Consider the following 26506-nt stretch of genomic DNA (forward strand, 5'->3'; position numbering starts at 1 on the left):
GGTTTCCCTGCAGTGGAACGCAAGGAAGGGGATCGGCCCAACACACAACCAATCATCAGGGCACAAACAGGGGAGCATGCAGCATGGCTCTCAAGGACACACTGACCTGCAATCTCGGTACAACAAGCTCCTCCGTAGCACTCTGATTGAAGTATATTACCAGTGTCTACAGTGCCAGTTCCAAAACACTGTAACAGTTAACCAGGAAGTTATATGGACAGCAACAATAACTCCTAATAAGGAACAGACAGCAACAACAACGTTTAGTAGAGAAGCCATCAGCAGAGCAAAGATCCTGCTAACAAGGAGATGACAAGAAAGGGGTGCTGGCTGGGGAAGGAGGTTATTCCTCAGTACAAGCACAGAGGAAGCTTTTTAGGTAACACAAGGCATGGCAGCAACATCAATACAAGAAAGGCTCAAGTGTATTAACATGGAGATTTGGCTGCATACACAGGACTGAGTACAGCCACCTGCTGTACTCAATTGCACCCATTGGGGCAGCCACCTGCACTGACTCTGTGGCCTTGCCACCACTACCCTACCTTGGCTCTGTGGTGGGCATGGCCCCTATTGAGACTCCTCAAGGTGAGGATCTCACCACAAGTCACTTTTGGCGGATTACCTGCTGCCTCCCTTCCCAGCACCCTTAAATGTTGCCAGGCAGGAGTCAGTTCCTGAAGACTTGACACTCTCTCTCTGGTACCCAAAGGCTCTTTTGAGTCCTTTAAAGATAAAATCAGGAAACAAAAGCAGCAAGTCAGGAAGCATCTGCAAAAAGCATAAAATAAAACCCAAGGAAACCATACTTCCTGCTCACTTTAACACTACTCGTAAACCTTTACCTGTATCCTGAAGACCCTTAATGAATGATCTTACTGTTGCCTTTAGTGAACTTTGCTCAGATAGCTGCAGTTGATTTCCATCTGTGACCTCCCCACATCATCTGGGCTAGTGAAATTGTGCTGTGTAACAACATACCATGCTTCCTTCCTGTGGTAACACACGAGCTGTCATGCTCTTTGACAGCGGACATTCCCCCTCAGGCTCAGCTCTGCAGCCACATCCTCCCCACTGGCACACAGATTCACTGGCCAAGTTCACATGTCTCATGGGGCACACTCACTTTGGGGGCTTATGTTTTGCATGTATTGCAGCCTGTTACCTGTCATTAAACTACCTTGAGAAACATTCTTGTTGCAAAATCCAAGATTTGAAATAAGCACATAGGGCCCTGTATTGCAATTTGCCCTCCCTGACTATTCTCTGTGAAGCAGCTGATAGCTGAGCCTCTTTCTATGCATTTGTTCAAATGCAGAGCTCCAAAATAGCGACCAGCTTAAAAGGAAAATGAGAATGCCATGTAACACGACGCAGAGCTGCCTCCTCTTCAGCATGGAAGTGGACTCTGCAGAAACAGCAGAAAACTCCCTCAGCATTGATCAGTGCTGTGTAGCTGTTACTCCTCCAGACAGAGGCAGTTGGGAGCAGGGAGCGTGTTCCCACAGGACAGCCCCAGCATCTCGAGAATCCCTGCAAGCAGCATATGCAGCAGAGTTTCCACTCCATCCTTGGGGACAGAGCTCCTCTTGCTCTCCATACTGGTTCGTAGGTCCCGCTTTCCTTCCCCCAGGGATCCCAGGATCAAACATGCACTGAATTTGTCCTGCTGCTAGTCGTTTGTGGTCAAGCACATGAAGACCAACCTCATGCAGCAGGGAATCCCAGCAGCACAGCCACCACAACCACCACCTGCATCTCACTACCTCTGCCAGAGCAGAGTGCTGCTACGAGGCCTGGACATGAAGGCACGGGGGGTGTTAACACCCCGACCAGGGAGGATGCAGCCCTTGAGGTATGTGCTATCCCCTGCCAATGCTGCCAGACTGTTTAGGGCCCACATAGCTCCCCTGTTGGGCAAAGGGCCTCATGTCCCAAGTTAACGCAGGTCGCCACAGCACCAAGTACGCTTGAGAGAGGATAGTTACACACTTCAGCTATAAAGCTATAAAAAGAAGCCACTTGTAATCAGTTACATAGACATGCAAATGAAGCTTGCAGCATCTTAGTCCTGGGATTTCTAATTGCAGATATAATGTTTCCCACTAAATCTGCTTTGCCTTTCTAAAATACAGTCTCTGCTTTGTGGGTTGGACTAGATGACCTCCAGAGGCTCCTTCCAAGCTCCAAAATTGTGTGATTCTGTCTCTCTTCCCTTCCTGCAGGACAAGAAGTCACCTTCATTAGCAGAACGTTCTTTGCCATATAAGCCATGATGGGCAGATGCACAGAACACTTGCTGGTATCCCTCCAGGAGCAAAGGAGCTCCCTTCCTGCTCTTGTGCCTCCAGACAAGGGAAGAAGCCTGCAGCTCTCTCCTGGTGATGTGCCCAGCATAACCGCAGGCAAGCACAGTTCCCTAAGTGCTGGCCCTGGGGTCAAAATCATCTCAGAGCCAGCAGAGAGGTGCCTGTAGGGCCCAGCACACCAGAGTAGGAGTGGCAGTGTCTTGCAGTTCCACTCACTGGCAAATAAAACACTCTTTAGAAATGGTTTAGTAATCATTTACTAAGCACAGCTCTCCTTAGTCTATTCCAGCCTAGTGCATGGCTCAGCCCAGCACTGCGTGCAGTTTCCAGCTCACTCCTCTCGGCATAAACCTTCCCTTCTCCTATAGGTACAAATCCTCTCTGCTCCAGCATCACTATTTGAGCACTTTCAATGAAATAGGAAAACAGGAACTCTCACACCAAGGGCAAATCCTCAGCTTCCCAGGATGAAACTCCCCCCAGCAGATGCTTTTCAGCTGCCTCCAAAGTCACATTCGCCAGCTCTGGCAGAGCAGAGCACAGCAGTCCACATGTCCATATACCCACAGCTCACTCAGACCCACAGAAGTCACAAGGTGCAATAGGATGTAAACCAGCTCTGAACAAGGTTGCTCTAGCACCTGAGAGTTGCAATTAAAGAGACTTTTTCTTTAAACAAGACAAAAAGCTGGGCAGAATGACAAAGACATTAACTTCTCTTGCCTTGAGCTCACTTTCTAGCATGCCAGTTTTTACCTGAAGACTTCCTTATTGAACCAGGAGTAGGAATTTCAACTCCCCCTACTACCTGTGTCCCTGTACACGGGAGTACATACCAGCAATTTCAAGAAGCACTTGTGCATCCAAAAGCTCTTCTGCTTCTCCCCACTCCCCCCCTCCACCCTGCCAAGGCTTTCATCAGTTTGAAACAACATATTATCCCTTCCTACAAGTCTCACCCTATCAGGAATGCTCCAGGACCAAAGACACTTGGGTTTGGCAGATATGCACGTGGAGGCACGCTCCAAGTCATGGTTCACACTGACCCAATTTCTGCACCACAGAAGTTGGTGAGACAGCCACTGAATTCAGCAAGAGCAAAAATGAAGCCCTGTACCAGCAGAAAACATGCTTAGCACTCCCTTTCCTTGTTCCATTGTAACACAAGGAGGAGGAAAGGCATTCCAACACAAGGCCAGATCCTCGGAAGTGCCCCAAAGGAGCATCTGTCAGCATTAAGTGGAGCAATCTTCTGTGCAGCAGGGAGAGGAGGTACTGCAAGAACACAAAGGACCGCAAGATGACAGCAAAGACCAGGCTGATGAGCCGCTTCTCCACTGATGTCTTGGCATACCAGATGTTCTGGGGTCTCCAAGGGGCTTCCCAGGTTGCAAGTGCTGTACTGCAAATGGCAGAAAGTCAGCCTGAACCTCAACTGGGCCCAGGCAAAGTGCTGAAAATGCAAGGGAGAGGAAAGGAGATATTCTGCAACCCAGCTCCTCAGGCAGCAGCATCCGCACTTGTGAGAAACAAGCACGAAGCAGTGCTAAGACAAAACCAGCAGCTGTTTGGAGAGCAATGAGCCCCTCAACCTCATCAGATCACCTTCTCTGCCATGCCAAACAGGCAGGTCTGCTACAGTGCAGCAAAGGAAGACAGTAAAGGAACAGAAGCAGGGACCATCTTCTGCACCATCCTCCTTTTCCTGAGGTCATCAAATACTTCTCTAAGAAATCATGATGTTTTGGTCATCAAGGGAAGTGCAAGTTAATGCTCCCTCATCCGCCCTTTTTTGTCGGCTCCCACTCCATAAGACACCCTGGGAAGACCTTGCAGGCGTGCCACTCAGGCTGGCATTGAATCTCACCTACTGAGTCCTGTATCTCCTCCCAGTAAGACTGCTCAGCAAGATGCAGAAAAAAAAAAAAAAAAAAAAAAAAAAAAAAAAACCTTAATGCATAAGCTCCACCAAGTAAATTCCTTGATGTTTCCTGGGAAAAAAGTAACTTTTCTCTGCAGAGGTCTGAAATAGCTCCATTAGCCAGCACTGTTTTGGCCATTTTATAAGAGCCTCCTTCCAGTCCTCTTCCCTGAAGTCAGAGGCAGAGTTTCCCAGGAGTAAGGCTCCTGTGGATTTTAAATAGGTCTGACACCACCTTGGCAAGACAGTCCTACAAAAATACTCAGCTACTGATGCTTAAAATTTGATTATGTCTGAGTGTTGCTAGGGGTTTAGTTGTGGCAAGAGCAGACTCTCCTACTCTGAAGGAGACTTAGAGTTGCATTTGTCCATTAGACATCGCTCGTAAGTCATCCTTAGAAGGATGCTTATAAAATCAAGTGAAGGCAAGCAAATATCTCCCAGGCTTCAGTGCCTTCAATGCCAGGCTCTCTGCAGGATGTCTCTTACACAAGAATTCAAGAGTCTCATGACAAATCCCACTGAGAAAAGGCAAATTAAACTCCTGGGCTGCAGGGCCCGCTATTTAGCAGTGCATCTGCGCTGCCAGAACAGGGAGCTGTAGCTTTATGGCATGAACATGCCAGGAGAGGGCAACCTTACACTATTTAAGGCAAGATGATACAGAGTAAAACACCAACAAATCACCTCCGGGTCACCCTGAATCACAGCATCTGTGCAGCTACAGCTGTGAAAGGAAGCAGAACATCCATGGAATAAGAAATAAAACCATCACACCAAACCCAAAATCCAATGAAATCACATGCACCGTCACTGCATTGCAACCTTACCTGGTAGCCTGTGCCAGGACAAGCAGTGTTCAACCAGAGCTGGCACACCAGGCAATTTATTGCTCTCTCCCTATAATTGTGCTGGAAAGACAAGGTATTTTTAAAAATGAAAGTAAATCCTTCCCAAATACATCTCACTGCATGTTTTCTTGCTTTCCCAGAACTCTTACCTGGCTGAGAGCACTTGGGAGAATGATAATCAACAAGAGGAAAAATTAAATCAGCCCCACAGAGAAGTAGGAAAGGACTAGGCACTATTCGCCTATCGAGGGTGGAGTGAGCCACTTATACACCAGATCTCCAGCCACCAACACTTCTCTTTTATAACCCTTGAGTCACCTAAAATTACCAGAAAAATTCTGTGGATCATCCCATGCACTGTTATCATGGTGGTTTTCACTTATGTCCAACCAAAAAAAAAAAAATTACCACAGTAACCTTGAATAAAAACATTCCCCCAGTTGGAACCCAAATCTAATCCTTCATTTTGTACCTGCTGAATTGCTCAAAGAGACAAAGTCAGAGAGAGAAATGAGGCAAGTCAGCAGGCTTACCTTTCAGCCATTCACTCTTTGCTATAAAACACCACCGATGCTTATAACTGGCCTAAGCCCAGTTACTAAACAGATGCCTTCAGACTTTTTGAAGTGATCAGCTTTCATTTAATGACTCATTTCTAATTAGCTGGAATTGTTATTTTCAGAGTGAAAAATTGATTTTCCTCCAACAGCCATTTTTTGTGCCAGCAGAAAACGCTCGAGAATTTTAAATGCTTAATAATAACACAGAAATCTACTGAGCCAATTACTAGAGCTGAGAAGAGTTCCGTCTCGGTGTGTCCAAGGCAGACTCCTAATCATACAAAAATCCCCACTACATTATTCAGTGTATTAAAAACCACTTACAAACGAAGCTTGCTTTGTTTAAAACTTTAAGTAACGAGCATCTCTAGTTCACCATTTAGGGAGAGTTCAGAGGCAGCAGAGCCGCCAGCTGAGCCGTGCTCTGGCCGCCCACGAAGCCGCCTGGGGTACTCGATGTGAGCAGCATCTATGACATAAGGTAGTGGCACTGGCAGAGGGAGGACACAAGCCATGCCAATGGCTAGGTTTTTTACCCCAAGAGTATTTGTCCCTTCTGCCACTGTTTGGAGGACAGTGACCCTGCCAACACAGGCTGCAGCCAAATGGCAGCAGGAGCTCTGGGATATCCCAGTAGAGGCTGTATCAGGTAGCAATAAAGATCATAAAACAGGATCTGGCTAGATGCCCTCGCTTGAGCATCTGCTTGTTCTGCATAGGATGGCACTACAAAAGGCCACGGGGCACCTTGGTGCCTTCGCAGAAGCCACACTTGCACCGAGGCAGCGCCAAACTGGCTCTTCCAGCTCTTGTAGCTGCACCAAAGAGGATGCTCCACATGCTGCCTGCAACGCAGCAGCGCCTGGTCCCACCACGCAGCCCACAGCTCCTCAAGCTGCGGGCACAGGAAGCAAGGCACCAGACTTGGAGCTGACAAGATGTACACACCAGCATGCACATACACATATCAAGCCACACTATGCTCATCGTACAGCAGGATAGCTCATTTTTTGGTATTTCATGAGTAGCTGAAGGGACATGGATCAGCTGAGAAGGTAACAACTTAAATGTGTCCCATCTACACTATTACATTCGAATACCTGGGGCAACAGGCAGATACTACATTTCCTCCCTCCTTGAAAAATACGCCAAAGGACAATTTTGAAGAGGCACTAACACATCTCGTTCTAAATATGATACTGGCAATTTGCTTTGTTTCTCATTATAGTTAGAGGATCACCTCCACATCCACATTAATTATAAATCTGTAAACATTCTGTGTTCAGTACCAGCATGTGCTCAGTGAGTTGCTGATCACAGACTTACCTGGCTTTGGGTTCATGAACAAGCTGATGTAGGTTATGAACATCAACCATCTGGATCAAGGAAGTACAACAGCAAATTAAAATTTGACCTAGGAAGATTGCTTAGCATTCAGATTAGCAAACTAACACGCTGGTATTCAATAAAAAGGAACCCAACTCACTTTCATCCCAACTCTAGCTATAGCAGTTAGCAAAATGACAAATCAAACTAATATTAGCAAGCACAGCACAAACCTAACAAAGCAAATCATCCTTCCCACATGTTCCACCCACATACGGATTTTTAAATCACAGGGAATATACACTGCACACAAGGACAGGGCAAGAGAGAAACTTGCCTTCAGCAACAAGCCAAGATTCACAGGCTGCTTAATGGCGCTTGCTCCCCAAAAGACAGACCATGCTCCAGGGATCACTGCAAGGATGGTTTACCAAGGCCATGAAAGCCACATGCTCCTCACGTGTAATCCACACTGACCGTAGGACCATTGATACACACCCAAGTACTTAGGCAAGTGACTGAAATGGTTGTCTACTCTTACTGAACTAAATAGGAAAGTTAGTAGCTAAATAGCTGATTGAACCGCTGCAGCAAGCCTCAGTCACACGTGTGCAGCACGCAATGCCGCACACCAGCAGTTTGCAGCTCGTGAGTTTGCAAAGCAACATCAGTTTGGTGCTTAAATAGAATAAATCAGATTGCACATTTAAGCAAAATTTCGAGTAGGACAGAGCACCAGTTGTTCCCAGACTATGTCTTCACAGCACCCCAACACAGGGTGCTGAAGTAATCTGAAGAAATCCTGTAGCAGAGCAAACCGGCCTTCTTACCTGAGCTGTACCAGTCAGATCCTATGTCCCATTGCACAGCTAAAGCCTTGCAAAGCAAAAGGAGCGAAGGCCAGGCTCTAGGAAGGAAGATCACCCCGCATCTTCAGAAAGATGCTTATAGTCAATAAGGTATGTATGTACCTATGCTTGGCTAAGCTATTCCCAAAGAGCAGTTGGAGAGCTCCAGTCTTTCTGTAAGCTTCTTTCAAGGCAAAAGGCTTTCTGTTTATAGGTTCCCCACTGCAGGAAGAGTGGAGGGCCGATGGCAGATAGGGCTTGACCTACAAGAACATTTCAGTTTGGAAAAAAGCCTGCAGGCTTATTGCTTGCTCCCATGATCTTTAAGTGCCAAGCCAAGCACTCAGGAGTGGGACATGCTTCACCCACTGCTGCTTCCCAGTAAAGAGCATTTTCCAGGTGATCACCAATGTTTGCTCCAGATCCTGCATCTTGGCTTTATTTTTTGCTAACTGGCCTTAAGGATAGTTCTTCTCTACAGGAAGCTGAGTAATAAAAAATAAATTAAATTAAATTAAAAAACACACACACACACAGAAAGCAAGCTATACACCAGCTCTGCAGAGAAGCAATGAGCTGCACCACTTGCTAGACATCGCTGAGTGCAGCCAGGTCAGAATTTCTCCTTGACACTGCCAACAGGAACATCAGTTGGTTTCTGCTGTAGCAGGCTGAGGCCGGCCCACCTCCACTGCAATTCACTTGCACCAGGTCAGCAGCGCCAGACTCAATTATATCTAGAAATCCAAAATACTGGCTCCACCAGCAACTCTGAGATCTGGGTGGGTGTGGATCCAAGCCACAGTGTCAGCCAGCAAGAGAGCCTAAATTCAGCGCTCATTTGATGGCTGGGCGCAGAATGTCGTCACCTCTCTTGGACAGTAGCTGCCAGGCTTATTTAATACTTGACTCAACTTCTTGTAGACAGGTACAAATTAGTCACCAAGCACATATTTTTTATCAAAACAATCCCAGAATTATTTTAAAACAGTTCACAGGCACTCAAGCTACAGAGGCAATGGAGCCCATGTTTCCACTTTGTTCTCAGGGCACAGGATCACGTTACCCTGAAGGGACAAGGCATATAAGTGACATGACAAATTCACGCTGACTTCACACTTGCCAACGCTAGGACAAGAAGGCAGGAGCAATCAGAGCTCGTAGTGGCAATCCATCTCCCTTGTGCTCCCACTATCTCTAAATCCAGGTCATTTCCATATTCTGCCATGGCCAAAGACACCCAGACTTGGCTTGGGAGCAAAATGGGGACACCATCAGCTCAAAACATTCAAACCAGGAATGGCAGGAGCAGAGGAGAGTGATAGGTGTGTACAGGAGAACATGGGAACTTTATAGTCTACAAGGAGCATGGCTACAGGCTTTGTCCCTCCCGCACAGACATCTCAGGGCAGCAAAGTGTGCAAGCAGCTGGTCCTCTGCTACCTTCTCAAAAGCCTTCAACTTATTTCTCTAACAGCATCAAACCTAGCAGTCTCCTAGGGGAAGGGCCCTTACTGCAGAAAGCTGCTGGTGAAGGTAGAGATTTCAGTCTTCTGATGAAAATGTCCAGGGGTGTGGACAGGGCTCACACTCGTTCTGAAAGTCCCTTTTTGATCCTCCAGCAACAGAGAAACAGATTTCTTTAAAGCATGTGTTTCTGTTGTGGTGCAACGTCTGCTGGAGGCAGGCAGTCAGACAAGCCAAGGACTTTGCAACAGCAAGAAAAGCAACAGCAACCCACTTCCCAGTGCATCCTTCCAGCATCAGGCACCTGATAAAACAGGCCAGGCTCCTCTGTGCAGCAATCCAATCTGTACAGAGGCAACTAAACTGAGGGCGTCTGGCATAGTATCACAGTTTTTCCAATCAGCCACTGAAAAAAGTCTTTGTCCAAATGGACAAAAACCACCACACTGATGCAAATCAGAACTAGAGCCTCCATGCTTTCACAGTTACTGTTCAAAACCAGCCAGCATCATACTAAAGCCATAGGGCTCAGGCAATTAATCCTCCGCACAATGGTTCACAGAAGCAGACAGAACCTATGGATGAGTAGCACATTGCACTTTCTGGGTTTCAGCATTCACGTGGAACCAGTTTTGCACCAGAAAGCACCCAGCACCAGCTCATGGGCCTGTCGAGATTAATTTGTTCTGGTCTCTGCATTAAGCCTTATAAAAAGCTGCACAGCCAGTCGCAGTGACTCCTGCTTTATTGCACTGACACACTCAGAACAACTAAAAGGAGACGCACTGGACGCACCTAAAGCAAAGCCCCCCTGACCATGTTCAAGCCCACAGCAGACAGAGGATGGGACCCTTCAAGTGGAGAAGAAAGGATAACCAATAGATATTTCAAATTCTTGTGAAATATCCAAGTGCCACTTGCCTTTTTCAAATGAGGTACCTGAATATAAATTTAGGTAACATGTGCACAACTCCCCATTCTTTTCTTTTTTTTTAAAAAAAAAAAAAAAAAAAAAAATTTTGCTTTGCCATCCTGATGAGCAACTTTGGCAAATTATTATTTCTTAAAGTGTGCAAAAACAATGGAAACAAATGAGGACAAAAAAACCAAAAAGCATTAGACAAAAGAAATACTCATTTACAAATGGCAGAAAACCATGAAATAACAGAATTAACACAAGTCATGCACTTGTACACAACGGATCTGCAGCAGTGTTTGTCTGCAGTACGGGGTAAGAGTCCAGTAAGTGACAAAATGAAGACAAAACAAGTTTTAAAGAAGCAAGCAGGATGGACATAGGAGAAAAACAGTAGCATGATACTTAGCACTTTTTAAATAAATAATTTTTTTACAATAAATACAAATATGGCAAAAAACTTCTATCACTGTTATTTTCATGATACTTAACTCAAAGAGCAGCATAATTCTCAGCATAGATATATATCCATCCCCCATTTTTGCTGATGAAGCATTGCCTTTTCAAACTTGCCAAGGGGAAAGAAAACACAGTATCACTAGTGGTATAAACAGCTGCCTTCAGGCCTTGCCTTTGTCCAACCTCCTACTTCCATAGCCACAATGATACCACCAAGTGGTGGAGACCAGGAAGGAGTTTTCATCCCTGCAAACTTGCAAACTCCTCATGCATCACCTCTGTTTTTTTTTGTTTTCTTTTTTTTTTAAAAAAAAAAAAGAGAGACTCCTTTTCCTTGAGTGGCTGTAGCCACACAAGAGTCCCTCATGCACAACTGTGGTACCTTTGCAGAGGAAGGAAAGGACTTGACCATTTCATGCTCCACACGTGCTGTACCAGCAGGCTTCAAAGCAGCCTTATCCTTGCTAGACTTCAACATTTGCAAGCCACAAAATTAGCATCTCCCATTCCTCAGTCAGCTGCCCAGAGAAGGTATTTTGCACAGAAGGGATGAGCAGAAGGACAGCCTGGGGCCAAGGACAGATGCAAGGTATAAGTCATCCACAGTGCAGTTCTGAGAAGAGTCACATTGCTGTGACATTAGCAGATTCAAAGGAACAAAAAGTGAGCTATAATTTAACAGCAATATTTGTCCCATAAAAAAAATTCAAAGGTTGACTTCAAGATCACAGTGATCTTGATCAAATTTTCCACTCAAAAAGTTCTAGTAAGTCACACTGTTGGTGAACCCTCACCGAAGCAGAGTTGGTCATGTAGGTCAGAACTGTGCACGCGCACTTCAAACTCAGATTTGCGCATCGTTGACATGAATCTGTGCATCGCGCATCCTACTTCTTCTGGCAGGATTGGCTTTCCAAGAGCTGGTGTGGGAACGAAGGCACCTGCCCACCATTACATGCATCACATCACTTCTGCCATGGCAGCTGTCAACAATTACTCTTGAAAACAGTTTATAAAAAGCTCACTCTACTCACTCCTCTGCAGTCACATTCAGTTTTTTTTCCCTCCCTCCCCTCAACAGCTTTCTTAATGCAGTCTCACCTGTAGGCCTGAGGATACAGGAGCTCAAAAAGCTCAAAAAAATAAAGTGTACGGAGAACAGGCAGTACTATCTGTCATTGCTATGGAGCACATCTCATCTATACACAACCCACTCAATTAGCATCTCCTGTAATGAGAGTTTCAGAAGCCCTAAAATATGTCTCATGGGTTTGTGCCACGAGCCTGCCAGACCATGAAAGAAGTGCAGTCACAGCATGCCTGGCTGCTTTCAGTGCAGAAGCTACTGACAGTCCAACATTTTTACCCTGTCATTTTTAAACAGCAGTAGCTCAGCTGTACGTCTGAGCATGCACTCCCTCTTCTCCAAAGTGCTTCACTTTGCGGCCCCATACACACCGAGAGACCAGGAAGACATGGAGCGAAGTGACACCCTCAGAAACTGAAGCAGCTGCCTCCATCCTTCCTCCTGCTCCTTTGTACAGCAACGTTTTCTCCACTAATCAAAACAGTCACAGAACTGCATAGAATCACAGAAGGGTTGAGATTGGAAGGGACATCTGGAGATCATTTAGTCCAACCCCCCTACTCAAGCAAGGTCACCTAGAGCACTTTGCACAGGACTGGATCCAGGCAGGTTTTGAATAGCTCCAAGGATAGAGACTCCACAACCTTTCTGGGCAACCTCTTCCAGTGCTGTTACGCTCACAGTCAAGTTTTTCCTCATGTTCAGATAGACCTTCCTGTGTTTCAGTTTGTGCCTGTTACCTCTCATCCTATCGCTGGGCACCACTGAAGAGAGTCCCCTCTCAGTCTTCTCTTCTCCAGACTGAACAGGCCCAGCTCTCGCAGCCTTCCCTCATAGGAGAGATGATCCAGTCCCTTCATCATCTTGGTGGCCGTTCACTGGATTCTCTCCAGTAGCTCCACGTCTGTCTTGTGCTGGGAGCCCAGCGCTAGACACAGTACTCCGGGTGACGCCTCACGAGGGCTGAGTAGAGGGGGAGGATTACTTCCCTTGACCTGCTGGCAGCATTCTTCCTAATGCAGCTCAGGATACTATTGGCCTTTTTGGCCACAAGGACTGAAGATGTGGCTCATGGTCATCTTGTGGTCCACCAGGACTCCCAGGTCCTTCTGGAAAGAGCTGCTTTCCAGGAGGAAAGTTCCAGTCAGGACATATCTGTACTGGCAGAAAGGCGTAAAGGCATGTTCAGCAGAAGAGGTGAAGATGAGAGCTGGGACATCAGCTTCTGTGCTACAGCTGAACCTTACTTGATCCTGTGTACACCACACACCTTCACAACACTTCCACATGCTGCCTCTCAAATAATGCTATGGACCTTTTTTTTTCTTCTTCTTCTCCTTTTAAAACAAATGCACCAAGGTACTCTCTCCTTAACTGCTGCTGCACAATAAGTTATTTTCCACCTACACTGCTCCAGCAAGCAGCTTGCAGCCATGCAGCAAATATAGCAGCAGTAGCACAGCACTCCTTCAGTTCATTCTGAAGGACAAGGTTGCAGTAGTCGAGATGGCCTATATACTGCAGTCTCCACTATAGCTCTCTGCTGCAATATTTAATTTGTGGTGTTATGTAAGTACCATTTCCTGTGTTCGTTTGCTACGATTATCATGGATTACCTCTGTTATAGAATAATATATAGCATTTTTATACGCAAGACAAGGAAATGACCAGTACCAGATTGAGGAGTTAGGCATATTTCTCAGATAAATAGAACATAGAAGTGAGGTGGAAAAAGATAACAGGAAAATTAAAAAGAAAAGTTATATTGAAAAAAAGAGGAGGAGGGGTTTTATGGCATATGGAAAAAGGCCAAAAGATCCTCCCTTGCCCACTCATGCCTGCAGCTTTCTGCTTCTTTTAAATTTGGCTTCATTAGTCTTCAGTGCAAGTAGGAACCGCAACCGAAAGAATGAAAGATGCAGTTTCAGGCTGTTCAAGTTTCAAAGTGCTTACAGTTCATTTCAGTTCAGTATACATCTATCAACATCTCATCAGTCGTAGCTATTCAGGCACCCTGATTAAGCATTTGCCCCCTGCTCTTCACATCTTCAGGCCTTTGAGACATTGAGGGCTTCTTTGAAATCAATGGAAGTCAGAAATACCTACTTAGTCTGCACACTCCTGAGGGTAAGAAAAGAAAAGCTCCCATGATCATCTGATCTAGTCTAAAACATCCAAAAAAAAAAAAAAAAAAGGAAGAGGGATGCAACACTTTTCTCCCTTTCAATTACAAATATCCCAGAACATGCCAGATAGACATTCAAAACGGAGTCGATCCTCCTTTCCACTCTCTGTTTAGCTCTATTTAGAGGGTTAGTTGCAGCAGCTCCATCCCCTGCTAGCCCCTAAACATTCTGCTTCAGACAGCCTAGGAGGTAGGGAGGGCTAAGGCCATTTCCAGGCATCTAAGCCCAAAAAGCTCTCATCTTGCCTTGATGCCTTATTCCATCAAGCTGCATGATAGCTAGGGACAGACCCTGCCCCACAGTTATGCTGTGTTAACAGCAAGGCAAACATTTGTGAAACAAGGACCTGAACCACAACAGACCTCATTTAAGCTCTGCAGGACATTGCCAGGACATAGTTTCATCAACTTGACCTGCAGGTTTACAGCTACCAGATTACTGAGACAGCTGGAGAAGTAAGGACTATTTTTATAGCCTCTCCCCCAAGGTCAGGTTTTCGGTAACGAAGGCAAAGGGTTATGAAACAAAAAGCAGTAGCACGTGGAAAACACAACAGTGTAGTTCTTCTGTCCCCTACTTGAGATGGCTCAAGTAGTTCACTAGAACCAATTCAAGCTCCAGCTGGCAGAAAGCTTCATATTCTAATGCATGATGCCAATACAGCTTCCAAACACAGCCTTCATCCAACCCCGGATGCCAGACCCCATCAGACATACAGGGCTGACAACTAGAGTAATTATTTCTCAGTGAGACTAAACTAACCTTATGTTACAGAGACTAAGTGTTCAGAAACAATACCAGTATTAGACCTTGCAATTCTATTAATGACATGTTACAACTCATGTTGGATTACTTCTAAGAAAGGACAGAAACAGCTGAAAGTATTCAAATTTTTTCTGGATGCTGCCAAAAAGACAAGGATAAAAGGCCAAAAACTAGTATTTATATACATATATATATATATATGAATGAAAAATGCTGAAGGCCATTGTGAAGCCTTCAAAGAGCCATTTTGTCATATCCCTTGCCATTTTCAAAAGGAGGTGACTGTAATTCTGCAAAGTTCAAATGAAAAACAACCAACTCTACTTTGACAAAGCAATAAACCTCTTCAGTGGTGTCTAACACAGCAGGCACAGCTCCAGCTGGTTTCCTCTGCACTGTCAGGATAGCTGGTTTGCAGAGGATTACACATCCCACACTCCTGGTGCATTACACCATCCCTTTGGCTTAAGCAGGAGAAGCTGAAGTATTTACCATAGCACATAGGTTGGAGCAAAGGCAGTAGCAAAGCTGAGATGAAATAATCCATCCGGACAGCAACTTCATAGGAAAATAGGAAAGATGGACCACCACAATGACATGTGCTTGCGGAGAAAAAGCAAGAAGGAAAAGTAAGAAGGAAAAAGGAATCATTAAAGACTGGCAATCCAAGGAAATTATTGCATCTTAACAGTACTGCCAATTATCCTTTCCATGGCAGCAACTTCTGGCACAGTTAGCAGCAGCCCACTGTCCTGGAAACACGAAGTTCCAAGAGTCAAAAAGATAATTAGAAGAACAGGGTAACTGCATGCTGGTAGCAAACACCTCTGCAGATAGGAGCCCTACAAACAGAGGGTAAAACAGTTAAGAACAGAACAGAACGGCCAGGCAGATAAATGGAATGAGGAGGCATCACAAGGAAGACAGGAAAGGCAGCAGTTTTGCAGAAAGCACTAGCAGGAGCTGGAAACAGCAAGTACTGTGACAACAAGAAGTGAGCTGGCACATGGGACAACAGTGACAGTGACTGTCTGCTCTCGCCACAATCACAGCACAGAAACACAAGCAAATGCCACCTGCCCAGGAGCCGGCTGTGGGGAAAGGGAGCAAACTGACAAAGGCGTCATTCACGGATGGCGCCCAGCAAAAATACGTCAAGCAAGAAAATTGAAACCACTGGTGCAACTACTGGAATATGTAGGAAACTACTAATTTTGGATCCTTTTTAATAATAATACTATAGAGCCACTACAAACTGGCTGAATCTAGCATGCTAAAATAGCAACGCTACTTGCTGACAGCCCACTTACGTGAGTTGCAACCACGAGCACTGTATCTTGGCTCTCTGCCTATGACCTGCAAGCCAAACCTATGAGTGGGAGTAGTGGCTTCTAAGATAACATTTTTACCTCCAGAGCTGCATTTACCCTTTACGTTCTGCTATGGAAACTCATCGCGAGAGTCAGAGCAGAAGACACCAGAAGCATGTATCAAACCCTCTGTTCTTCTCCGTTTGCCACCTCCCACAGCACTGTACCACTCAAAGCTCCTGACCTCCTCTAGTCTGCAAACAAGCCCTTGTGAAGCTGCTTTTAATCATTTCCACTACTAAAAAGAAAACGACTGATTAAGTCAGTAAGAACAATCATACCCAAGCAGTCCACTGCATTGTCCCAAATTCCTTGAAATTCCCCCACACATATCCCTTATCCAAATATATGTTCTAGCACTGCCTCGCACAGCAAAATTGCCAGCATTTTGGTTGGTTTCACCTAAATACAGATATTCCCACAGGCACTGGGTACCCAAGTCCCCGTGACAGCCAAGGAGCCTGGACTGAGCTCACTCAAAGGGATGAGCTCAGATGGATCGCGTAAGACTCTTGATGAGGTTTCCCTTTCCCAACACTTCGGGAGCACAAACCCACGACTCACACCCAGACATAGCTAGGTGTTGATCTGGAACTGAATCCTGTCCCCTGCGACTGCAAGCACTGTCACAACCTCAAGAGGCTGGAAACATCACATGAAGCCTGACAGGCCGAGATTTCAGGGAGCCCCACTCAAACAGCAGACCTGCCAGTACGTTGCACTGGGTCAGCCTGGTTTGTCTCTTCTGCAGTAAGGAAACAACAGAAAATGTTTAAGAAAATAGATAAAACAGGGCACATGAACTCATTTATTTCTGGGTATACTCTCTAGCTTCTAGTAGTATGCTGTTTAAGGATCTCCTGGGCTGCATCTCATATACAGAAAATTAGTTAATATCCTTCAGCGACTAAATTGCGCACAAATCCATCCAATCTCTTTGAGTATTCTGGCTTCCCACAGTGAGTTGCGCCATTTAATTTTTTTGTTATATGATATATGAATTATTCTTGCTTATTTTAATACTACAACCTGATAATTTCCTCTTTGTTCTTACTATGAGTAATTGTTCCCTACTTTTCCACAACATTTACTATCTTCCATATGTGCAGCGGTTATTTTTCCAGATTCTCATACTCCCTTTGTGGAGGAGGTTTTATTAATCTGGTTAACCTTAGTGCCTCCTTCTTACCTTTTAGCTCTGCTGAAAACGTTGGGAGAGGTTGTGAAAAGAACCACAGTTTTTCCGCGTGGCAGGCATCGCAGCTACACATGGAACAAAATTTAATTTTCAGTTTTGTTCTTTTTCTTCCAATTCCCAACTTTGCTTCTGTGCTCACAGCTCCTAAGCCACAGCATTAGGCATTAGATACCTTTGGGAGAGGTTAGTCAGACAAGCCAATTTTGGTATAGATGCAAACATTGATCTATCTAGCCAACTCCTGAGTGAGACGAGTGGACAGTGAGGTGGATTGAGAACTGGCTGAATGGCAGAGATCAGAGGGTTGTCATCAGTGGTGCAGAGTCTAGTTGGAGGCCTGTGGCTAGTGGAGTCCGCCAGGGCTCAGTACTGGGTCCCATCCTGTTCAACTTCTTCATCAGTGACCTGGACAAAGGGACAGAGTGCCTCCTCAGCAAGTTTGCTGAGGATACACAAGCTAGGAGGAGCGGCTGATACACCTGAGGGCTGTGCTGCCATTCAGAGAGACCTGGAGAGGCTGGAGAGCTGGGCGGAGAGGAACCTCCTGAGATTCAACAAGGGCAACTGCAGAGTCCTGCACCTAGGCAAAAACAACCCTAGGCACCAGTACAAGCTGGGGGCTGACCCGCTGGAAAGCACATCTGCAGAGAAGGACCTGGGAGTGCTGGTGGATGACAAGTTGACCATGAGCCAGCAATGTGCCCTTGTGGCCAGGAAGGCCAATGGTTTCCTTGGACGCATTAGGCAGCGTGTTGCCAGCAGGTCGAGGGAGGTGATCCTGCCCCTCTACTCAGCCCTTGGGGAGGCCTCATCTCGAATACTCCCTCCAGTTGTGGGCTCCCCAGGACAAGAGAGGCATGGAGCTACTGGAGAGAGTCCAGCATAGGGCTACAAAGATGATCAGAGGACTGGAGCATCTGCCCTGTGAGGAACGGTTGCGAGAGCTGGGCCTGTTTAGCCTGGAGAAGAGAAACCTGGAGGAGGGATCTTATCAATGTCTACAAGTCCCTGAAGGGAGGGTGTCAAGGGGATGGGGACAAACTCTTTTCAGTTGTCCCATGTGACAGGACAAGAGGTAACGGGCAGAAACTGAACCACAGGAAGTTCCACCTGAATGTGAGGAGGAATTTCTTCCCTGTGAGAGTGACAGAGCACTGGAACAGGTTGCCCAAAGAGGCTGTGGAGTCTCCTTCTCTGGCAATCTTCAAAGGCTGCCTGGATGCAACCCTGTCTAACATTCTCTAGGTGACCCTGCTAGAGCAGGGGGGTTGGACTAGATGATCTCCAGAGGCCCCTTCCAACCTTACTGATTCTATGATTTTTAGTATTCTGCAGAAAGAAAAATGCATTTGGTCAGCCTAAAATCTGCACATGCTCTGCCGGTGATGCGATCCCTCCACATCATGCTCCTGTTCAGATGTGCAGCAGTGGATTTTACTCTCTCCTCTCACAGACCACAGAGGAAGGGAACCAGAAAAGTCACTTACTCCCTTACCTGTCTAATCCATCACCAAGCAGAAGTTCATTCCTCAGTGTTTTCCAGCACAATCTATGGTGTTTAAAGCACCAAAAATGAAACATTCTCACCCTTCCTTTACGAGCTTTTCCAAATACCGCGACTCATATAGCCACAGGATTAATTCTCAAATATTCAGCATTCAGTTTCACCTAATTAACTTCTGTATCTGACCATACTGCCCTAAAACAAAAGGATATTTTTACTCCATCAGTTACTGCATGCTATCTCCATCAAATATTCTAGCTTTGCATCCTTGTGGATTCCAGCCACATCCGCAGGGAGAAGCAAGCCTATGATGCACACAAAAGAGCATTTCTACTATACATGGCACTTGGCCTTCAAAAGTTACGGAAGTCTTCCAATATATCCTATTCAGCCATGCAAGCTCAGTCTGAGCAGGAGAAAGAATACCCATGGAGGAGGAAAAGGCACAACGCATGCAGCCACAAGGGGTGCAGGCCTCTCCAGCACGTCTCACCACCCTGCTGAAGGCTGATGCTCCGTGCAAGGACTCGAGCTACTGACAGGCTAACGCATAAGCTGACAAAAATGCAAGGAGTGATATGAGTACAATATGGTAAACAGAAAAGGCTGGAATTATTTGAGAGCTTACAGTAATACAAACAGAGGGCGATTACAAGTCTGCTATTTTCAGAACAGATAAACAGCCATTCACAAAGGGCCAAATCAAGCACAGAGGGATATAAAGCTGTTCTTGCCATTTCCACCCAACGGCTGAACTGAGCACCACTTAAGTGAATCAAATGTACTAGGACTTGAGCAACGCTTTGTAAATGCAACTGCAAATAAAAAATCCAGATTTTTGAGAACAGAGGGCTACAGCAGAGCCATTCAGTAGAGTTTATTACCCTTCTGCTGTAACGTTATGCCATACATGAAGGGAATCAAGCGCTACACTAAGAGCAGAGTAGATAAGACAGCAGCTCAGCTCTACTCTCACTTTCTGCCACTAATCCCCTGCGTATTAGTAGGTGACACTAGGCAGCTTTATGAACACCTACCAGTTTCTCATCAGCAAAACAGGATAACAAACCAAGCTCTCTCATGTAATATCCTCGAATATTAATGTGCAACTGACCCAACTCGCAACTTGTTACCAAAATGGTCTTTGCTTCACAACAGACAGCAGAAATCAAAACCTCCTTCAATTACAAACGAGCAGAAACAGCAAAGCCACCGACCTCATACTCTGCTTGGGTATTGGTTTCATTATTTCTTAAAAGTACTCACTGTAACCCTGACCTATAAAAGTTACAGTACCAGTTACACAAGCTGCAGCAGACATTGTATCTGTTTATTAAGTAGTTATATACTGTTTGTTCCCCACCATTCTGTGCCTCCTGGGAACTTGGAAAGTAGTAAGAGACCACTTATCTGGAGAGATATAAAAATACATGGAAAAACCTAGATTACACTCAGGCCATGTGTGATGCTCCTATGGTTGAGCAATAAATGTATCTATTAAACCCAAGCTGACAGTGAGTGGTGAAGGAAAGGTGCTCCAAGCCCCTACAACAACAGGACGCCTGTAACAAAGCCTTGTTTGCACAACATGAGTAATTAAGAGAACCACCCAAGGGCTGCAGATTGCTCCTCAACCAGCCTGCTAACCACTGGAGGTAGATACTCAGAAATCCTCTTGAGCATCAAGCTGCATGTTACGCTCATTGCTACGAAACAAAACAGAAATTAAGCACCATGTTTGAGTACTGCGCTAGAGTTTTGATTTTCAGTAGCAGCTGAAATGTGGCTCATCTTTAGGATATTTCAATAAAACAAGTCAAGGGTTTTTTTTTCCCCCTCTCTCTTTTTTTTTTTTTTTTTTTCCTGGGAGGAAGGGGCTTTTTTGTAATCAGTTTCACGTCAATACATTGATCCTTTCTGAACACAACGAAAGGCGGACTCCAAAGAACCTTGGCTTCTCAGAGTTTCCCAGGCTTGGAAGCCCTGGGAACAACAGTCAATGCAACCCTAGTCCTAAAACAGAAAGCTCCCTCAAACTGCCAGGAACTGCAGGCTGGTTGTTTGCAGTCCAGGGACTAAGGACTCCTGTTTGCCAAGCAATTACATAGCTATTTACCATTACTCATCCTAAAGCAGAATTATAGTCCAAATAAATGAAACCTACCACCCTCATCTAAAAAATAAGAAAAAATAACACACACACACACACACACACACACACACACGCACCCCGCTTGTTTATCCTCGAGGAATAATTAAGTGTCAGGGAGTGGGAACCACCCCTCTTTCCTCCCCTGGAGGTACTTCCCCACTTTGAGAGAGACCTGCTAGTAACAATACAATCACTGTCTGAAAAGTTGCTCCACAACAGAGATTGCCAGGCTAAGAGATCATTAAGGGACTGGAGCATCAGGCATGAAAAGGGGAGACTGAGACAGCCAGGACTTTCACCTGGAAAAGAGAAGGCTCAGAGGTATCATATCAATGTGTATAAATACCTGACAAGGAGCAAAGATGACAGAGCCAGCCTTCTCAGTTGTGCCCAGGGACCAGACAAGAGGAAACAGACACAAACTGAAATACAGGAAATTCTACTTAAATTAAAAAAAAATAAATAAATCCTCTTATGTTTGTTTGACCACCCGCCCCTCAAACAAACAAACACTGGAACAGATCACCCCAAGAGGTTGTGGAACCTCCATCTTTGCAGACATGCCAAACCCAGCTGGAAAAGATGCTGAGCAAGTAGCTCTAGTTGATCCTGCTCCATGCATAGATGTTGGACCAGACGATCTCCAGACACCACTTCCAACCTCAACAATTCTGCAATCACTCATGCTTCAGTGGATATTACCCCAGCCAGGCCAGGTAGTTCTGCTGGAAGTTCACTCCTCATGACTGGCCCCATGAATCCTCCATCCTTACCAGAAAGGCAAGCTGCACTGTTCCGACAGTCTTCTGGCCCCACAGAGCTACCAGTGCTCTCACCTTGGCTGCATGCAGCCACGTAGCTACAACCTGCCCTTCTAACCCACTGGCCAAGACAGCCCTGATGCATCAACATGGGTTCTGCAGAGCAGTCCTGGGAAACATGTAGCATTGGGGATCACTCAGGAATCAGCTCAGCTGACTTCTCACTCAAGCAGATCTCCATAACCTCATCTCTCCACTTGTAAATACTCACCTCATGGCTCTGCCTGAGGCCCAGGATTTATACTTCCCTGCATTCTGTCTCTATATTTCAATTTAGGCAAGATAGTCAAACCTAACACACATTCATTACCTTCATTAAAAGGTCTCTAGGTTGGGACAAAATGGCATCAGTTAGTTGAAGGTAATTCACAGAAGTCCTCAGTTCTGATTTTGCAGCACAAGGATTCAGTGCTTGTTTACAGAGTTCCTACCCCCTCGGTCAGATCACAAAAGTCTGGCAAAACAGGAGGTAATTTAATCCAAATGAGTTCCCTGGCCTGATTCGCAGCCCTGCCTCACAAAGAGTTGGGTCAGCACAACAAAGAGACAGCACAGGAATGGAAGCAAGCAGCTGAGAGTACTACCAGCAGCACTGGTGCCCAGCTCTTCATATCCTGAAGCTATGGCCTGAGCTTACTGAAATTAGAAATTCAGCATGTCCAAAGCCTTAAGACATTTAGTCTCTACGTTCGACATTTTAATGCAAAGACAAATCAAAATGATTGCATACAGTTCTGAAGGCAACATCCCTGACATCTTCTAGAAGCTAAGTACTGAACTGCAACTCAGTAGCAGGCTGTCTGTTCTTTGCTTTACGCATGCCTTCACATAACCAATGTGTTATGCAATCTCCACATTCCAATATTCTAAAAAGGTGAATGCCAATGCACTGATGTAGGAAAAAGTCTAGCAGCAAACTCATTTCTCCTGCACATAAGATCATTTTCAAACACCAGCTAGTTAAAGGACTTGGTTTTCCTCTCTGGAAAAAGCAAGGTTCACACAAATGCCAACCCTGCCGCACTCATAGCAAGTTCACTGCATCTGTGTCCTGGCAGAATACCATGCTTTGCCAAGCAAACTAAATGTGCCTAGAAATTTGCCATCTTCTACTTCTCAGTTTTATTCCCCATTACTATTTGCATACACTCTAGAACTGCCATGTCAAAGGCCAGAGGGTTCATAACACAGTATCATTAAATCTGTGAATATTAGCACCATGGAACACAGTGTATTTAAATAATTACGGGAAATGAATAAGTTGTTCATGTACTAGTCAACTTCTATATGAACTTGTGGGATACCTAATTATACAAAAAAAATCAAAATCACATTACTGAGGGATCAGGGGATCATTTTCCCGCAAATCAACTGTTTTTGGTACGGCATTTTGCTGCTATCTTTAAAGCATTATGTTAAGCACAGATTGCCATCACTACACCCCTGGCACTCAGCATCAGAAGTCCCACTGATATCAGTCCCACTGATACAGAGACAAAAACCATTAAAGCATTGCCTTCCAAAAGCATGGTCAACATTTTTATTTTAACTTTGTGCATTTTGATAAACCAGCAGCATTGAAAAGTGATCCCCATTCACACAGCCTAGATTACTGCTCAGGAGGAGATCTGCACACAGCAGTTGCATCAAGCACACCACAATCTGCTTTGCTTTTGGTGCAGGATTATAATAGTTCGCCAAGGAAAATGAGAGGTTTTCACTGATGCACTGACCCAACTGCAGCCTTCTTTGGTGGCAATTCTGAAAGCTAAGTTTCAGGAACACTTTACTTACATATGTAAATTTTCTGTAGCTGATGCTACAGGGCAGCATTTACAGGTGCCCCAAAGCCCCACATCTAGATCAGAAGAGCAATATCCTGCTACATGTTATATGAGCACTGAACCAAAGCAGCCCCAAGCTGTAAAGCTGCACAATAAATGTCTTGCTGTGTGTGACCTTTCAGTCTCACCTTCCCACATCCGTGTTCATAAAATGCCAAGTATTTTAAAAGCTGTGTTTTCATTTTTAAGCAGAATGCTGTAAGGATCATATGTTCCCCACACCTCTTCCCTTGCATAAAGTCCAATTTCCAGAAGTCAAGATAAGTTCTGAGAGCAGTTTTATTCTAGGGCAGAAGGGATGGCTGGCTTTTTAATATATTATTTATTATTTTTGTTTTCTGTGACTTGAAGTCATCCTTATTTGTGGCAGAAAAACTAATATTAAATCTCAGAGTTACAAACATTTATAGAGTTCTAAAATATGCTGTTTGTTCAGCACCTATTCCATTCATTTCATAAAGAAGCAGTAAAAATGAGGAACTGCATAACGTGCACGTGCCTTTGACAGCTTTACACAATGCTGTTGCCCAAAACAGACTAATGAATATCCCATCCCATTTTAGTGTGTATAGAGGGAGAAAAAAACCAGGAAAGATGCACTGAGAAAAAGAACTGAGCTAAATTCAAATTTCCTCCATCAAGGGATTACATGTTACAACTACCAAACCACAAATGCATAAGAAAAGCTCTTACATCATATCGTGAACTGGCTGGTGCTCCCCGGAGCACTACTCACAACTGTGCTTAGTGTTTCCTGCAGTATTCCCTATCCACAGCAACCCATTCAGATTCTCCAGGAGAAAGTCATGGATGTCCTACTTTCCAGCAGAAGTATCGTAAGTTCATTTCTATCAACTCTCCACAAATGCAATTTATCATCATTACCAGGGCTTTAAAAAGACTGGCTTAATGCTGCATGACCAGAGGAGAAGACATTTGAGGCACACAGTATGGTTGAAAACCCTCTGTGGCTCAGGGGAACTATCACCTCTTTTTAATTGTGTATGAAATAACATCTAAGATTTCTGCACAATTAAACAAGCACAGAAGAGTTGATTTACAACTAAGTTCTTAAAAGGATCCAGTTCCATGTTTGCATTCTAACACGCACTCTACCTGACTGGTTGTTCCTCATGCGGATAGCTTTGGCTTTGGCCAGCTCCAGGGCTGTGACCCATCGTTGCCTCTCCACTTCCGAGTTTGCCTTTAAGTGGTATGTCCTTCCCCCATTGGAAAGCACAATGTTACAAGAGTCCTCCGTATCGATATGAGCCGTTGACAGGTTGATGGTTCCGCGACATGTGTGGGCCATTTCAGCCTGTGTCCTGCACAGGAACAGAGGAAAAGGAAGCATAAATCCCTCTGGATTCACTCTGCCCCAAATCTTCACTTCTGCTCCTGAATACCCATCGCTTACTGCTGCAGGTACGCCTTCCTGGGTAGGAAGGGCCTGCAGTAAAACATCCCAAGAATGCAATATGCACATTTAAGCCATAAAAGCTAGAAAAGTGTCTCAAGCAGGAAAAATAAGGAACGGCTAAAGCATTTGGATTGAGCTGTGTGGCTTGTTCCCTTGCATCAACTCCCTCAACGCTTACACTGGTGAGCTTCATACGCTGCTGCTTAGCTCTCACATTGCCCCAAGAATAGAATTACTCAACTACACACCACTGGTATTTCTTCTCTCATTTGCATTGCTGCTGCTTTTCTTTCTCTCCCTACTATTCCACTTCTAGGATCTAGTATTTTGTAGCTTTTTATATCCTCTCTTTTCAATCACGGTCTTTTGTATAACAGTTCAATTAGATCTTGCATGCAAAGGTCTCCATTTGTAAGGCAAATGAGTACAGCATAATTCCTCTGCTGCAGTTATAATACCTTGACTACTGACAGCATTGCTACTTACTTCAGTAGGTTTACTTGGATCAGTGAAGAGAGCTGGATGTTTTTCTTGGGCTAAATTCCCAAGAAATCACTCATTTCAACTCAGAGGTGGATTGCTGGCACTGCTTCACCCAACTCTTCACGACCAATTAACAAAGCAGCTACAAAAAGACAAGTCTTTTTGGTTTAATGGTTTAATATAAACCATTCTTGATACTGTTATTCACAGTTCAGGCTCTTTGTTCAATCTACTCTGCAGCAGACTTAATCCACAGCTACCCCACTGCTTACAGCAGCATTCCAAGACTTCAGGCTAAGAGGCCAAAGTCAACAAATCCTCAACAAAAATATAACAGGCATCCCTGTCCCATACTCCAGTTCTCCTAGTCTGAAACAAACAAGGGTACAGACATAGCAGATTGGTTCAAAGCAACCACCCTTCAAACATCACTGATAAATGCAACCCTCCCTTTCACAAAAGGGTATTTCTGGCCTTGAATGCTTAGAGTATTCAAGTCCTTCCTGGGCTTGTAGCTTTAGCAAAGCTAAAACAATTATTTATCTTTATTATCAATTTCCCTCTTTCCCTTTGCCTGCTTCTCATTCTCAAGAGGGCCCAATTCCCACGAGACTAGCAGGTTCCATGCTGACTGCCAGTGAAGGTTTCAGCAGGTGCTGCACTGGTTGAAAGCTGGCTTCTTGCCCTAGTAGAGATGCTTTGTCTTTTCAGAGCATGAAAGCTGGGGAACAGTCACATACCAACCAACAGTCATTTCTTAAAACACAACTTAGCATAATGTCTTCAGAAGCATCTAAAAAAAAATCACTTTTTTAAAAAATCTAGTCTCTAGAACTCATTTAAAAGGCAGTTGGGCACAAAGATAAATACCTCCACATCCACTACTGCATTTATGAAAGCCTAAAATAGCTCTACAAAACATCCTAAATGCTTACCATCACCCCAGCAGATACACTCGAACGCTGTCTCTCCCTCTTTGTTGCTTACCCCTTTCCAGAAAGAGGGAGTACATCTGCCAC

General features: G+C 45.0%; 1 protein-coding gene across 4 annotated transcripts in view; it reads right to left on the minus strand.

The window, feature by feature from the left end:
• OSBP2 (oxysterol binding protein 2) overlaps positions 1 to 26506 on the minus strand; it is a 157713-nt gene that overhangs the window by 97117 nt on the left and 34090 nt on the right. For all 4 annotated transcript variants that reach the window (XM_062590052.1, XM_062590051.1, XM_062590054.1 and 1 more), the window contains exon 2: positions 24701 to 24909. In XM_062590052.1, coding sequence (XP_062446036.1) covers positions 24701 to 24909 — 209 coding nt within the window. The remainder of the gene's footprint in view (positions 1 to 24700; positions 24910 to 26506) is intronic.

This window comes from Rhea pennata, chromosome 17, assembly GCF_028389875.1.
Source record: "Rhea pennata isolate bPtePen1 chromosome 17, bPtePen1.pri, whole genome shotgun sequence".
Lineage (NCBI taxonomy): Eukaryota > Metazoa > Chordata > Aves > Rheiformes > Rheidae > Rhea > Rhea pennata.